At 41.8% G+C, this 17,851-nt stretch overlaps 1 protein-coding gene across 1 annotated transcript; it reads left to right on the forward strand.

The window, feature by feature from the left end:
• Positions 1–7,145: 7,145 nt before the first annotated feature.
• On the forward strand, positions 7,146–17,467 carry prokr1b (prokineticin receptor 1b). The gene is made up of 2 exons (XM_008279536.1): positions 7,146–7,634; positions 16,762–17,467. Exons 1-2 carry the CDS (start codon positions 7,168–7,170, stop codon positions 17,465–17,467), a joined length of 1,173 nt encoding a protein of 390 aa, XP_008277758.1. The 5' UTR covers positions 7,146–7,167.
• The last annotated feature ends 384 nt before the right edge of the window (positions 17,468–17,851 follow it).

A 17,851-nucleotide genomic window follows, 5' to 3' on the forward strand; every position in this document is an offset into this window, starting at 1 on the left:
AGTGGCGTGCTTGTCTCCCCCTGGGCTGGTGGTATCCCAGTGCTTGGTCCCCTTCAGCACCTTTATTGTGTGAAAACTTGGGTGCTCACCCTTGGCTGTCTCATGCTAGACTGAATGCTGCACAGCACTGGCTGGAGACGAAATAGCCCCCAAAACCTCCCCCTGGCTGTTACCGCACATGCTGTGAGCCTGGGGCCTTCCAGAGTTTATTGTTGCCTTTGTGGCAGAGATTAGAAAAGCCACACTGTTGATGACAAAGCAGAACCACAAAAACAAACAATCGGGTAGCCCGCGAAAGCACTGGGAGGTCACACGCCATTATTTTGGTTCTTAGTCAGCTGCTTTCTAGATCCCTGTTTGATATGGTAGATTGGATGTTGGCCCACCGCGGGACACTGGGGAAATTTCATGCAGTGCAATTTGTGGAAACCGGGGAGAAGTATTCCAGCCAAAAGTGGCTAAGTGTTGACACACTGTGGTGAAAAACACTGTCTTTATCTACAGGTGGGTAGTAATTATGTTTTTAGTTTATAATTTTTCCCCAAAAATTACCCATTTATTTACATTTGCTGATTCATGCTAGAAAGACTACAAAGCTGCATGGCTACATGATATGATGAATGTTTAATTATTGGTTTTAGTTTGTTCATAGCTAAAATATATCAAACAAACAAGGAATAATGATCTTTACTTTTTTTTTGCTGTTGCTTGTTTCCACACAATATGTAATTTGCTCTAATAAAAACATCCAAAGAGCAGATATTCAAATTCAAAGCACGTGGCAGCGTTTGTGTTTTGCCGGTTAGATGTCTTTGAAGTCGAAACACTGCAGCATTTTTTTTGAATCATAAAAATTAAACCCTTTGCTGTCATTAAGGATTAGTTGACATCTCTGTATTTCCTTCGGTCCCCGTTGTGTTTCCGTTCAGTCTCTCTCAAAGCCAGAGTGATAGAAAATCGAGGAAGGGACAGCTTCCTCATTTTGGCTCGCTTCGGTTTGCTCTCCACCAGCTATGGTTCAAGGTCGGTCAAAATATCTCTCTGGACAGATCCAGCAAAGCAAAACAGCTGAATGAAACACACGTCACATGGGTTTACATCAGCACTTTAGCATATTTTGTCCCCTGCAAAGCCCGTGGCTCAAATGCAGACATGTGATGATACAGAAACGAAGCTACTAAGAAAAAACCTAATTGTTAAATTAATACCACGCAGCCACTGATCAAAGCAATAGATGCATGCTTTTCTGTCGCATTCACAGTTTATCAATAAATTAAACATCACCATAAGGTCTATTGACAAGTTTTAGCAAGCAGGGACATCCCCAGCGGTAAAGGGTCCTCCAATACATTATGATTACCATTTCCATGTCAGTACTAAAGCCAGGCTAAGGTTCAATAATTGAGTCCCCTGTTGTGTCAAAGCACGCGACATCCCAGACTCCTTTGCAATGTCATTCTCTGCAGCAAATGCCCTGCAGAGTTTGGACTCCATTGTTCTTCCATTGATTGTAAAATCTCTTGGGCTGCTCCATCCTTATTATTGTCAAACTACAAGCAAAACAATGTTCAGATCATTGACCAAAGGGTGTAAAAGAAGGAATTTGAAATTGCATTTGAAATGATTTCTATTGTTAAGCATTCCCCTCAGTACCAAACCTAGGAATGCTGCCTTCAACTAATGAGTCCCTAGGAGAGTTCATGTTGGGTTTTGTTAATGGTTTGACTCTCCAAGTGTATTCAGGAATCTGTATCAGTCACTAATGCAATCGTTGCACGCTTTCTAAAACAGTCTGTATTCATGACTCCTAAAGCTTTTGCAGCATCCAATTGTCATTTTCACTACATGCACTGATAACAAACAATAAGCGATATTGATCATCAGTGTACGCCGCCGGTGAATACACGCTGCATGACCTGCAGTACGCCGGTGTTGTGCGCGTCGATGTATTTCTTTTTCTTGAAAAGAAATGCCAGATGTGATTGTTAAATTGGTTTCCACGTACTGAACCGTGGCGCTACAGCCGGAAAAGAAAATGCTGTCATGCAGTCAGTAAGTAAATGATTCACAAAAGTGTTTCCTTCTGTAATTGAAGTAGTGGAACTCCCACAAGAGGATCAATTTCCTCCAGTGTCCCACACAGTCAAAGAAGGACAATTGGGCATCTGGCAAACTGTCTCACACAATTCCATACACAGAGTTAATGAGTGGCCAAAGGAAACACTGAGAAAAATACCTGAATGTGAATTGCATTGGAGGAAGGAGAGTCTGGACCGAGACTTTTCTGAGAACAGAGTGCTGCTGTTCAGTTTTAAACCCCAGATATTTGTACGGATTCTGCTTCACGGCTGCCGTTGCCGATAAACTACCTCCGAATCCGTCCGCCCTCATGCGGAGACTGTAGATTAAAGGTGTTGTGCATATTCTCCATGATTGAGGAGAGGGCACTAGAATCGCTCTGCCCTCTTTTCCATCTGTATTCGCTGGTTACGAGGGGCAGTAAATCTGAAGCCCGGGTGAGATTAGAGAGCTGTCCATAGCTGGAAATGAAAGTCTAGTGTTTATCCTGCTGGTCAGGCCTCCTGGGCTACAGTGACAGACACCAGCGAGGCTGAGCAAGTAGCTAATATTTAGGGGGTAATAAAAACTAATAGGAACATGCAAAGACAGTTCTTTCGTCTCTTGTGAGCTAGGGGGGGAGTGGATTCTCAGGTTGCAGGAAAGGAAACAAGTTTCTTCTCCTCTTATGTCCTCATAGGGCAGAAGACTTGTCCACCGCATTGCTTGCGAGTCTCGTTATCCATTATTATATATAAACTGCAATCACTATACCTGCCAGACTGCTGCACTGAGTGTGAGAGGACACAGAAAGCCATCTCGCTGCTATTGACAGATGATTGTCAGAGGCAATGAATAAAAAAACAAAAAAACAACAGCAACAGTAGCTTCCCATCACAATAGGAAATTGATCCTAAAGAGTCATCAGTGATGCTGTCTGTGTGTGTTTATCTGCTGTTCAGGGTGGTTGACCACAGACATTCAGTGTTGACACCTTTCCACAGATCTGCCTGTATGCTGACCGCCGAGAGAAAAAAAAAAAGATTCCACCCATGGTCTTTCTAAATTCTCACACAGCTGCTTTAATGTTAGAGCATGTCTCATTTTATTACAGTAGAAACCTGCAGTTTCTCATAAAGAGCTTTGCTGATTACATCCCCCAAAGCCACTATGCAATCATTGTGGCGGCCATTAGTCTCAATACACAAGAGCACTTGCAACCAGAAGTTATCTAACATCTTGTTCACAAGTGATTATGATTCAGTGCAAGACCGGAAATGTCATGATGGATTCATGATGGCTAAATCGTCACACTGCGGTAAAAGTGAACGATGCTCAAATTCAGGTAAATCAGTTGACTCCAAACAACTCTCACACGCTACCAAGGACACTTGAAAATATCACTGTTGTTGGAGAAATTTAGCAAGTAATGATTTCACAGTAAAGGAGCTCAGGCAGTATGTTACACTGGTAAGAATATCAAGTCAAGAATTAAAAATATCCTAAATTTGAAATTGCGTATCCTCAGTAAGATAAAGATGAATACAAATAAAACAAACTTTAAAAATAACTTTACATACTATATACTAACTCATATGTTTGGTTTTGGGACAAATGAACTGTTATGGTTCCCTCTGACTGCTCTCAAACTATTGGTTTTGGTCGTATCACAATCGATGTTGGGCTTTTGAGCAAGACCCTACCGTGGCGGATCCTGTGTTCTGACCTCAGCTGGGATATGTGAAAACATTTCACAATGTTGTGATGTATTTGTGACAAAAAAAGGCTTCTTCTGTTTGTGAGGTGAGGATATGTACGTGTGTGCTTACATTTACACTATAAAAGGAAAAGCCAGACTTGAAGTTCAGTTAATATTTTAGTGTTTTGCTCTTCGAAGCAGATATCCATCAGAATGAATGCAGAATATATGAACAGTTCCAATGTTACTTCCATAGCCAGCAAAGTAGAGTTGTATACCTCCATTATGTCTCCTCAGTGAAGTATAACTGTCATGAAGAAGATCTGCTGAGTACGGCTGACATGATACCGTGGGATTTGTATAAATAGCGCGCCACTTCAAGCAAATTTCACATGTCAAGTCGACACAGTTTAAGCTTCTCATGTGTCATTTTGGAGCATCAAAGTGACACACGAAATGTTTCAGGCCAGAGTTTAAGGTCAGGAGGGGACGAGGTCTTTCATCAAGACTTCATGGCACTTGAAAAATGCAAAGCAAAAAAAATAAAGAAGCCTTCTGATAACGGGCAAAGGGACACGCTGTGGTACTCGTATGAGTTTTCATGATACCAGTCGAGCTGCTACAGACCACAAAATTGCTGATTTGTTTTCTACGGACACAAGCAAATTGCCATAGATGGCACCGGGATGGGTTTCCATGCCACACAATAGTGACCAGAAAAATATATGAGCATTTATTTCTCCTCTTGCGAATGAGGGTAAAATTATCCAACACAGTATTTTGCAGAGAAAGCAAAAAGGCGATGCAACGGTGAGGCAGCAAGTTTGGTCTTTACCTGCTGTGGGTAGTCAACAGGTCTGCAAAAGACAGCATCGCTATAAGAATTTCCCTCTTTGCTTTGTCCCCGGCCTGCACTGCAGATACATCACAAACAAAAATAAGTTTCTACTTGCTGTAATGTCACTCAAATGATTGCAGAAGGTGCAGACCGCTTATTACTACAATTTTAGCTGATAAGCAAGCGAACTTTGCAGGCGTTGACATGGTAAGCTAGAGGTGATGACACGACCTGTCAGCTTGTCCCAAGAGTCTCATCAAGATGTTCACAAATTTTATAATCTGGAGTACATAGAGTGGTTTTAGATGACGTAATGCAATACTCACATTATCTGTGATGTATTTGTTGGAATCGTTATTTCACTACAGTAAGAACAACATATTTGCCGTGAGTCTGCAATGCAAACATATTGAATCTGTTTTAATTTAACAAGAAAAAAAAGTGGCATTCCTCTCATATCTGATGCAGCCAAACTACACAGTTATAACCACTTCAGAACCAATGCAATGAGTGACTGCCGTGCAAGCTTATGATGTTTGCAATGCTTCGTCATCTGACATCAAATCACGACTCCCAAGTCTTCAAAACTGTTGACACAGCCACAGCAAAAATCAAAAATCGTCCCAGGTGATGTTGTGCTCCTTCCGGGAGGTGTTCACCGCCATAACTAAATGCACATCTTGGAAGTCTGTGCAAGTGGGGTCAAAACTCTCTCGATGGGAAATAATACACTTGCTCTTTTCGCTGTCACACTTTTTGCTTTGGGTGCGAAAGCCTTGCAAGGAAATTATTTTCTGCAAGAAATGTCTGATAACACGAACCTTTGGATGCACACAACCCAGCCTGCACCAAATACCAGACGGAACAATATTCACAGAGGATCAGCAGCCTGCAATGAGGGCGTTAGAGGAGAGCAGCAGCTGAAAACATTCATCATGCCCATGACGATGTGACTTCAAGCTGGATTTGTGAGCAGGCAACAGTTTGCTGCCTTAAAATAATAGTGTTGTTTACAGTTTCTTTAGACTGACCCCTAGTGAACAAAAAATCTGTTATTGTAGATTTTTGTTGGGGTTTAACATTAAAATGAGTCCCACCCAAGCCTTTCTGTATTAAAATGTGATCAAACAGCAACCACCTTAAAGAGACCATTCAGTCAAGGATTCATCACCTGCAATAAAAAAACAACAACACAGATGATAAACAAGAGGCTTTGAGGTGAAATGAAAGGACCTCATGTATCCAGTGGGTGTGTGAATGGAGTCTTCTCCTTGCGTCTTGTGTGAAAGAGTGGGATTCCGCCCTGTATTTATGGATGTCCATTAAAACTGGTGAACTTTGCCCACCACCCTTCTCCCACAGCGCTCCTGCGAAGACGTGCGCTTCCTTCCAGCGCGCCTCCACCGTCATCACATTTATCATTTGAGGCAGAGGAGGAGAGAACAGACGCAACTTTTCCTTTCAAAGAAGCGCCGGAGGTGAAGCGGAGCGGTTTGGCACAGTCAGTGCGCAGAGAGGCGGATGGAGAGAGCTGCTGTCTGCGCTGGCCGGATTTGTCTGTTAACGCAAACGGGTAATTGCATTTTCTTTTTCTTTTCTTTTCTTTAAAAGCTCGAGAAAGTCGCGCAGCGTTTCCTGGTGAGTGCTTGAAATGTTGTGCATTATTTGGCTGCGTCTTGTTGCTAGAATTCAATCTAAAATATAGAGAAACGTGAATTGTCACTGTGATCCTCCTTCTTGGAGGTGATGATCTGTAATACTGTAATACAGCTTCATAGAAATAGGCTGTCAAAGTTTGTGTGTGTGTGTGTGTGTGGTTGTGGTTTTGTTGTTCTTTGCTCAAAGTGTATCTATATTGGATTGGATTTACAGCAATGACTTTTAAATGTGATCATAGTTTTATTTTGGGCTCTCCTGTCTACTTTCCTCTGACCTCTCTCTGTCTTTATTGCCTTTTATGTTGGGTCAGCAGGCAGGTTAATTGCATTTTGCTACTGTATTACTACAGATCTGCTTTTATCTGGTTAAACGCGCTCTGTGTTTGTAATTGGCTTTATTAATTGGTTTTCCATTATAGCCTTCTTCATATGTATACCAAGGTGGTATTTTAAGTGACCACTTTTGCAGCAAATTGCAGACTGTAATCAAGCTGAGCCTGATCTGTGACGCTGCTGTGAAGTGACAGGGTCCCAATTAATTACATAAAGGTCTTTGCTGGACAAAATGACGTCAACCACAAATATTGTTTTTCCTTCTTTTATCAGAAAATATCACAGAAAATATCACACAGGCCGCATCTGAAGCACTGAGCTCATGCAATTTCTTTTGATCATATCTTGCTGCCATGAACTGTGACCTCGTAATGCTGACATTGCAACTTTCTGCTCCAGGTGAAGATGTGCTTCTCTTTCCAAAGAGGCCTCTTCAAACATCCACACAAAACAACTTAGCAGAGGACGGGACCACTGGAATCATGAGCCTGAAAGTATCATCATTTTGCACATAATTTGTCGGATCGCATTGCTCTCAGATACAAGTTTCCCAGAACCACAGTAACAGTGCCTGGTACGACATGGGAGACCTAAACATCAGCCACATGGCAGCAGCTTCTACAGAGATGCAGGAGAGTCACCCAGAGGGCAAGTTGGATCATTATCTGGACAGCTATGATATGGACTATGGCATTCCTCCCGATGAGATCCCAGACACCACGCAAGGTCAGGCCTTCTTCGTGGCCACCATTGTTATCGGCGTGGTCCTCGTCTGCATCGTGCTTGTTTGTGGGTTGGGAAACTTTATATTTATCGCCACACTGACGCGCTACAAAAAGCTCCGCAACCTCACCAACCTGCTCATCGCTAACCTGGCCATCTCGGACTTCATTGTGGCGGTGGTGTGCTGCCCGTTCCTGGTGGACTACTACGTGGTCAAACAGCTTTCCTGGGATCACGGATTGGTGCTGTGCGCCTCTGTGAACTACCTCCGGACTGTGTCGCTCTATGTGTCTACAAACGCGTTGCTTGCCATTGCAGTTGACAGGTGAGTGCCTTTTTTTCCCCCACACATTTCTGTGTCTGTGATTGTGTCTCCTTTGAGCATGCACATGTGTTCCGTTCAATAAGCTACCGCATCTCGGCCAACCTTCCAGCATTGTCAATAGAGATTTGAATCAATAAAGCATTTTTTTCTGTCAATATTCTGTCCTGTACTGAAAGAACCTCATAAAGACACCGTATAACCACATTGCTGTACATCTATAGCTGAAAATTACATTGCAGCAGGTGATTTCAAGCCCTTGCAAAGTTGTTTTTCTTCCTGGACATCTTGTCAGTTACTCACAGTTCTTCTTTAGCTGTGAGATTTTAGGTGATGGGGACACTGATGCAATGCTTTTTCAAGATGTTAGATAAGGTAAATTGATTTTTAGATTACAGCAGGCAGCAGAGTCAACATTTTTGCTCTTGTGAGAATGAAAAAAAAAGAAGAGGTTGTTATGAGTGTACTGTTAAAGTAATTCAAACATTATGTCTTTTATTTCACTGACCTATTCCCTACTGGTCAGTATGGGGAGACTTTACAACATGGTAGAATATAATAATGAGTTAGAGCTGACAGAGATCAGATCTAGTGATATTGTATGAATCAATCATTCGGTAACGATTTGTTCAGTGATTATGATCTGTGAAATGGAGCAGCCCTCTTCATAAGACATTCCTGATGACCAGTGAATCAGCTGCTTAGGGGAACAAAGTAGGAACGACTCCGTCATTACTTTCCACTTAATCATTAGCTACTCTGTCTGTGCAGCCCCATGTAAAGTCACACATCTTACTATATACGTTGTCACTCTTTACTTCTTGGTTATATAACCCTTACTTATTCTGACTGTGCACCATCGTAAGGTAAAGCATCATCAAGTGTTCTTTAGAATCAGAGCACATACATTGACATTCACACCTACTAGAAGCTTAAACCAGATGCCTAGCCAACTTGTAATGGCATACTGTAATAAAGAGATTGTCACAAATTGGAGGTTGAGGCAGGGGGCTTGACAGATGTTACTTACTTATAAGATTAAGTAGCATTTAAAGACTTTTTCCTTCTCAGACACACTTTACTAAGGGGATATGCATTTTCTCAGTCGGTGCTCAATCATTGATTTCAGTTCATTTCCCATATGTTCCGCTTCATTCATTGATTTAACCTGTAAAAAAAACAATTTCCTGTGTATCAAAGTTACATATTTATAAGTTTCGTCCGTGAAAAATAATCTCTTCCTGCCCTCAGATGACTGAGATGCAACTCTACAACTCTAGAATGATCCCTGCCTCTTCTTCCTCCACCCACCTCTCCCCACTCACTGCAGCTCAGCACACCAGCTCACCTCCGATTCTGCTCAAATACCGTAAAACTCCTCTATGCTACACGATGGCAAGTTGTAATGTTCAAATTAGAAACCAGATTCTGCAAGTTGACAGGATTGATTCCTTAAATTATTATTATTTTTTTTTTAAATAGAACCCTGGAAGTCTGAATCAATGTTTTTGAGATTGTCATTGGTACTGCTCATTTTGCTCATGATAGAACTTCCAGGATATAAAAAAATAACACCATATGGACACTTTACCAAATAATTGATTTTCACTCAAGAGGGTTTTCAGCACTCAAGCGTCCAAGCTCTTCAACACTATCAAGTTTTCCACAAGAGCTCTTCAACGGCTGCAGCTGAGAAATGCTCTTTTAATACTTTAGAACAATTTAGAAATACCTGTATTTGAAACAGGCTCTGAGAAAACCACGGCAGAAATATGTGGTCTCCACAGCAACAGTTCTGCACTATTTACATCCAGTAATACCCACAAAATGAGCACAGTAAAAACCACCATTTACAAATCTGCTGTTAAATAAGCCATATATTGTCAACTTGGCACCATACGATCCTATATTTATCTTCACGTATGACTCATCAAAATGAAATATTTGTGTTTGCCTATACAATCCTCAGTACTTCAAAGACCATGGAAGAACATGACTTTTTTTTCCTCCATCTTTGATAGTCAGTTAATATGAAAACTTCGACAGCGAACAGTCGTCTCTGTTTAACATGCAGCAGATAGATGTCCTCCGGCACAGGCTGAAATATACAGTGTTTCAAACATGCATCACACTCCAAGGGCTTGAGGAGGAAGTCTTGTTGTTTGCATACCAAACAATCCAGGTAGGGCCTGGTCTTGACACAAAAGACCTCATGATTGAAAAACAAATAGATTGTCGGTGGAATTCAAAACAACCCATATGAGCAGCTATAAGCAATATTCAAAAATAGCAGCGTGTCTACTTTGCAATAAACAGCAGACAGACACAGTTAGGGACGTGCCGGTGAGAATAGTAAAGCATTTTGCGGCTCAGGAGTAAGATGTTTTCCTCGGGAGCGGGCAGATTTCAAAGTAAAGAACAGAAACTGAATTTAAAGAGAGCGAATAATGGTCTTCCACAGGTGGCAAGAAAAATGACTCTAAATAATTGATCATGTTGCTCCATAACTGCTGGGTGTGCAAATAAGTGCTTTGATAGCATATTCCCCACATCAGCTTATAAGGTGATGATATGCCAACATTCACAGCTTGTTTCCACTTCCCCAAAGTGTCTAAAAAAAGAATTTATGACAGTTTTGCTTTTAAGCTAAAATGAATGTACTTCATAAAAGTTGAGTAAATATCACTACATTAAATGAAAATAACTGTTACTGTTGGTCAGAGATGGCAAAAGAACCAAACGAGCATGTTGGACGAGTGTACTAGTTTGACATAGCCGGGCTTTTTTTGTGTATGTCGTCTCGACAAAACCCCAATCAGAGATGACTGGCGATGGTTATCAACTTTCTTTGTTGACCCAGGATTTCTTCTTCACACTCTGTGCGCATTCACATGAAAGGGGTTGTTAGGCGCATCATGTGACTCGTCTTCTGCACAAATGGACTGATTGGATTCAGTCAAAAGGGTGTTATGATGGAGAGCTATGAAGAAAATAAAAATTGATCACAGTAAAAAAGTGCTGCTGCTGCAAATGATCCAAGAGAAATATACTGGTGGAAAACAATCAGTTGTGTGAGGTGATATAGTTATTTCACTGATCAGTGCGCTTATGGTGCGGCCAAGTGTTTCTAGTGCGACAGCTGCTAATGACAGCTTTGAAGTATTAATAGCTTCATTCATTTAAATATGGTATTGAAAAAGTGAATTTAGATGATTATACTGTAGGGCTGCAAGGTGGAGCAGTAGCACTGTTGTCTCGCAGCAAAACGTTCGCAGGTTCGCATCCCAGTTAGGACACCCGGGATCTTTCTGGGTGGGGTTTCCATGTTCTCTCCATGCAGCGTGGGTTCTCTCCGACTCTCCATCTTCCTCCCACACAGTCCAAAAACATGTTGCGGTTAAATGGTGATTCTAAATTGTCCGTATGTGTGAATGTGAGTGTGCTTGGTTGTCTGTCTCTAAGTGTAGCCCTGTGATAGACTGGTGACCTGTCCAGGGTGTCTCCTGCCTTCACCCTGAGTCAGCTGGATTAGGCTCCAGCCCCCCCGCAACCCTAGCTAGGATTAAGCGGTGTGTAGATAGCGAATGGATGGATGGATGGATTATAGTATGTGTGATAAATACCAATAGAGTAATCAATCTTCTAACCTGTTTTCTATTAGCTGCGGTACCAGCAATGTAAAACTGGACTTGTCAGCAAATCAGGACCAACCCAAATGGCATCCATCCATTATCTACACACCACTTAATCCTCACTAGGGTCGCGGGGGGGCTGGAGTCTATCCCAGGTGACTCAAGGCGAAGGCAGGGGACACCCTGGACAGGTCACCACCACCAGGCTACACAGAGAGACAGACAACCAAGCACACTCACACCTACAGACAATTAACCTCTTCGTTGGAGGAAGCCGGAGAGAACATACAAATTCTACGCAGAAAGATCCCAGGCGCCCTAACCAGGATGCGAACCAGGGATCTTCTAGCTGTGAGGCGACGTTCCTAACCACCGATCCACCTTCCAGCCCCCAGAAAGACACATTTATGCATTTACTGCATGACCAACTGAGTGTAGGTTCCCATGACAGCGCAGTGCATATAGTGTCCAATACTGCAACTGCACAGCTTCATTCAGTTGGATGAGTAATGCACAGCTCATTAGGTTTGCAGATATAATGTATTCCCTCATGTGAGAATCTATATTTCTCATAGAGAGTCATCAGGAAACTAATTAGTTTAAGGGAGACACTTCTTTCTGATAGCATAAGTTACCATGGTGATGTAGCCAGGTTAAAAGACAGCCACCTTTGTGACACTGATAAGTCTGGCTTTAGCCTCAACATACGTCACTAAACCCTTCATCCTGCTTTGTAGCACACATCTAAGCAACTGTTTCATGATGACATTATGCTTTGAAGTCTACTTGAAGGAGAAGGAATGCAGTGGCAACAGCATTCTGTCTATATTTGGTGTGTAAAACGTGGAGAAAACAACAGCTATAAAAAAAAAAAAAGCTGAAGTCATTCCTAAGATGATTTCCATACCTGAGAGGGACGCAAACTTTGGCAGCAATCTAACACGGTCATGTGAGCCATCAGACTCAGGAGGGCCTGTGAGTATAGTTAATTAGAGGATGTTAACAAGGCCTTATTCTCACACGTCACAGAAGGAATCGCACAGTTGGAAATACTCAAATTAATGCTGGATGGACTTCATTTGGCTGTTTTAATTTCAGGGTCCTGGGGTTGTGTTTGTTGCGTTCCGTCACACTGCAGTGGGTCAGTGGGACTCTCAGACACAACAGAACCGGCGTTAACACCTGTGCTTCTCCTGCTATGACAAATCAAAACATCTGCCGTGAGAAGGGCTAATGTAGACTGAAAAAGACCCCTGGGAGTAACACATAAACAAAGCCTAACCATGCAAGACCATGGCTCTGTTACAGTGTTTTGGGAGAAAGACACAGATCATTAGCGCCAGCCGGACTATGGCTGCAATCATTTTACATTCATGTTTGTAAGCGACATGTCTTTGCATGATTTAACCGTGTGCAGAATAGTGATGTTATTTGTGTGACAGAAAAAGCAAGACCTCCGCTCAGTGGAATGCAGCCATCAGTAACACACCTGTGCTTCCTCAGAAGTCAAAATATCTTCTGTTAAAAAAAAAAAGGCCCATAGTGTAGCATGCGCAGAGCTGTTTAAAAAGAACACATAAATTCCAATCAGACTGTTCTGACAGCAGTGGAATTGCTATGAATAGGTCTAATCTAGGACCACATGTTCACATAGCCAAAATCTGATATGAGAAAGTCAGATTTGGTTTGTTCACATCGCCGAAAAATGTGACCTCAGTTGCCCGGCGGGAAAGTAACTGTGTTTGGTGCCAGTTCAAAATGTGAAATGCATGAAGCATAATCAAGGAGTGGGAAGTTTTTTCCATCCTGTCTCTCCAACTAAACGGATTGCCTGCACCTGTGTCTTGGATATTTAAAGCCCCCCCCCCCTTCCTCAAATCCAAGGCTTTCTAAGTATTGATGAAAGTCTGAGCAGCTGAAATGGCTGCTATTGATTTTTACCTTCCTTTTGGCATGCTTGAGGATTTTTGCACAACAGTTGCTTTAGGCTCTGTTTTGTGTTTGGAAAGTTACATTTCTCTAAACTTCCCAAACAGAAACACTGAAGGCATTATTTTATTATTTTTTTTTTTTAGTATGCAACTTCCATTACTTCCATTACTTCCATTACTTCCATACTATGGATGTCACACTATCTACCACATACATTTGCATATTAATGATGTGTTCAGGGAAGACAAGGAAGATAACTTCTTATCTCTTGTTTACCCCCTTTTTTAATGACAGTTTTTGTTGTTTAAATGAAGATGTAAGTAATCAGAACTTATACATTGTCATATTTCTGGACTACCTTTGTTTAATTAATTTATTTTCACTAGAAATCAGTCTTTCATATCAAGATTTTCTATATGTTTTGGTTGAGTCAGGTGGCCTTTACTGTTTAATATAGGCTGGTACCTGTGGATTACAGGTAAGTATACAAAAGAGTGTATTTGCATATTCCACACAGAATACAAGCTCAGACACATTTAGACGTACCTTAGAACATCATGCAGTAAAGCGGGACCATTATGCAAACAAACTACCGGCTCTGGATACTACACAAACAAAACAGAAGAGTGACTTCATTCTTCATTCACCAGAAATTGTAAGCGACATCGCTCAGCTGTTGAAAAAAACAACTTCACAGCACAAGTATTTCAGACTCTTTGTGTCGAACATTAGATGTAATGATGATTGAGGGGAGGGGAACACACACACACACACACACACACACACACACACACGCACAGAAACTATAAGAATAACTAAATAAACAGAAAAAAGAAAGACACCCACTTCTTCCGCAGAAGCTGTCACACAACATTCACAGCTGCACAGATCGGTACGTTTCAGGTTTAAGTCGCTTTATGAGGAGTGATGGTTGATTTGTATGTAACAGTGAAGTTAGATAATGAAGTCAGACAGAGGCTAGATAACACGTGTTCATTAAAATGCCAAAGTAATTATTATAAATTATTGTTCAGTCAATAATCCTCCTGACAATGTGTTATGGACAAGCGGCAGCATACTGAATGCAGTTTGTTATGGAGGATTCACAGACTGTCAAGCATCTATAGGGTTGTTTTCTTCTCTGTATCTCAATGATACAGACACGGCGCACACAGGTTACATATTTAAATGTAATTCTAAGGAAGTATACATGGTGATGATGTAAGAGAAGTGGAATTAATTTAGACACAATTGTAAAGCAAATTTTAAAAAGCTTCTTTCAAAACATGTTCTACAATGGTTTGTTTAATTTGTTGATTTATGTATGATGGGAACAGAATAATTTATCTGAACTGTAAGGTGACATGTGTGAACACACGTGTGACCACAAGCCACAAAGAGACATAACACAAAGAGACAAACAGCCACACATGCTCACCCAGACATACGGCCGCTTGGGAAGCACCAGTTAACCTGCACCACAATGTCTTTGGACTACTAGAGGAAGCTGGAGCACCTGGGAGAAAAGAAAAAAACAATGCAGACACAGGGACAGCATACAAAGTCCACACAGAAAGGACCCAGACAACAGCAGGATTAAACACAGAACCTTCTCGCGATTAGGCGGCTGTTCTAACCTCTACATCACCACGCCACCCCAACAAAGACACCACTGAATTAGCCCAAGATTGCTCTATAAAATGGTTTACTTCTGTGTCTTCTGTAGCTGAATTATACATACACAGCACGCACAGGTTGCTTATTTAAATGTAAAATACATCTAAGGAGGGATGTATGGTAATGCTGGGAGAAAAAAATGAAATGGAATTGAATTAAAAAGGGCTTCTTTGAAAACATATTTTACAGTGGTTTGACTAATTTGCTTATTTATGACGAGAACAGAACAATTTATCTGAACTCTCAAGAGTCACGTGTGAACACATGTTCACATGTGTTTTTGTTCATGAACATGTGTGGACACACGTGAGCGCACTCTACAAAGACACAGATGTGTTTACGCATGCACCTGTGGCCAAATTAGAGCCATCAGTTAACCTGTACTACACATGTGTTTGAACTGTGAGTGGAAGGTGGGGAAAAAAACAAAAACCCATGTAGCTGCAGGGAGAACATGCAAACTCCACACAGAAAATCCCCATCTGACCAGCAGGTTTGAACACAGAAGCTTCTTGCTATTAGGCAGCTGTTTTAACCTCTACATCACCACACCACCCCAGCAGAGAAACCACTAAACTACTTCAAGATTGCTCTATACAATTGTAGCTGTTGCTTCAGGTAAACAGGGCAACGCTTCCAGACTCGGGGTCACAGCCTCTAATGCTCCTGTTACCACGGGGACAATTGTTGCCTTCACTTTCCACATCTGTTTCAGTTACTTCTCAGTCTTCTTGTGCTCCTCCTTCCGGATGTGACTGTGACATTTATCACAATTACCCTCTTCTGCTGTTTGTCGATCACCACTTGTCTGGTTGGTTTGCCAGCAGCTGCTCATCTCTAGCTGCTGGTAGGATATATTGATTTCAGCCAACACCTCTCTCTGCTAGATATACGTACCATGAATAGGGCTTGGCCATCCATGGTATTTCCTGCCTCTCAGCACCTTCTATCTTCTTCTGCCTGAGGCGCTCTCTTAGAAGTTTATCCCGGGGGCCCATATTCCTGATGTATTCATGAATGCTTTTCATTGTATCCTGGATTGTGGTGCTGACACTTAATAAACTCTCCTTGTTTTCAATGTTCAAAGTGTTTCAGGGAGCTGGACATTGAGTGGAACTCTCCATGCACTGTGTTGAGTTTTTGTGTCTTGACATCAATGGCGTCTTTCTCTTCCCGTGGCTCTTCCTGTGAATATTTCTTCTCTCTCTCCTGGGGTGGGTGTATATGCTGGGATACCTTGCCTCTTTGGGTCCTCCCATCTGGAAGTTTACTGGCACGTACCACCCACCTAATCAAACACAATCTGTTTGTGTGTGTGTATAAGATTTGCCCCAAATATTATGATAATTTTGTTTGTCCAAATACAGATGGTCTACTAATACTTTCTTGTCAAAGTCTTATAAAAGGATGTACATAAAACTATCACTCATTCATTCCAAAACTACAGTATCCATATTTATTGGGTTCACCAATTGGTAATAAATGTTTTCTGACTTTCCAAACATATATTTATATGAAACAAATACAGATGTAAGCAAAAATTTACAATTATAACAAACATGAAAAAGAAATGCATTTTTTGTGTTAGGTCATGCGTTGCTGTGAACTGTCAGTCATTGTCTAGTGCCTAGCTGTTCATTTACTGAAGAATTTCTGGTGACAAAAGTGCTGTTTTGACTCCATAGAAATGACCCTCTGCCAATATGAAATATTCATTTCGCTGAATAATGTAGCACCGTGTATTAAGCTTTCATCTTCCACGAGTGACTGGGAGCCATCTGATGAATCTGTGGAGCTCACTCAGCCCACAGTTTGCTAACTAGGTTATTTGATTTCATTGTTTTACAAGTTGTCCTTAATGACACAACGCGATGTCTTTGTTCTTTCAGGTACATGGCCATAGTCCATCCTCTGAGGCCTCGCATGAAGTATCAAACTGCCTACTGCCTGATAACAGGCGTCTGGATTGTTCCTATTCTGATATCTATTCCATCTGCCTACTTTGCTTCTGAGACCATGTACCCACATGGCGGGAGCAGCCCAACGACCCACAAAGTCTTCTGTGCCCAGATATGGCCTGTGGACCAGCAAGCCTACTACCGCTCCTACTTCCTGTTTGTTTTTGCTGTAGAGTTTGTCGGACCTGTGATCGTCATGGCAATGTGTTATGCCCGAATTTCCCGTGAGCTCTGGTTCAAAAGTGTCCCAGGTTTCCAGACGGAGCAGATAAGGAAGAGGTTGCGTTGTCGCCGAAAGACGGTGATGGTCCTAATCGGTATCTTGACGGCGTACATCCTGTGCTGGGCGCCGTACTACGGCTTCACCATCCTGCGAGACTTTCATCCAACGCTCATCTCCCGCCAGAAGAACTCTTTGGTGGCCTTCTACATTATTGAGTGCATCGCCATGAGCAACAGCATGATTAACACCTTTTGTTTTGTCAGCGTCAAGAACAATACAGTTAAGTACCTGAAGAAGATTGTCCTGCTGCGCTGGAGGTCAACGTACGCCCCCAGTAAGACTGTGGATGAAATGGATATGAGGACCTCCTGTGTGCCTGTAACAGAGGAGATTGAATGTATTCACTTGAGGTGAAAAGAAGAATCTAACGGTCACTGAGATCTGGACTGACATTTCTCATGTGCACATTCTGGATAGAGTTCAAGCCTCATGAAGTGCAAGAAAATGTCAAACAACAGTACACTGACTACAGGGGAACAAAGTACGTACATTTTCTCGTCGGCGGTACATACATACAGTATTTCTGTTCTAAGTATAATGTGATTGTTGTGCGATTCACACTGTGGCCATAAACTGTTGTAAAACGTTGTTTCATCTGTATAAACTATAACACATGGAAGACTTGTTAATAACAGCTGCTACAGTCCTTATTGATCCGTCATAAAGATATGCTTTGTCCTGCTGCGTGTTTGCTTTCATTCAACTGGTTCTCAGAAAGATTTTAAAAAAATAAATAAA

The sequence above is a fragment of the Stegastes partitus genome, unplaced genomic scaffold (assembly GCF_000690725.1).
Source record: "Stegastes partitus isolate 25-593 unplaced genomic scaffold, Stegastes_partitus-1.0.2 Scaffold163, whole genome shotgun sequence".
NCBI lineage: Eukaryota > Metazoa > Chordata > Actinopteri > Pomacentridae > Stegastes > Stegastes partitus.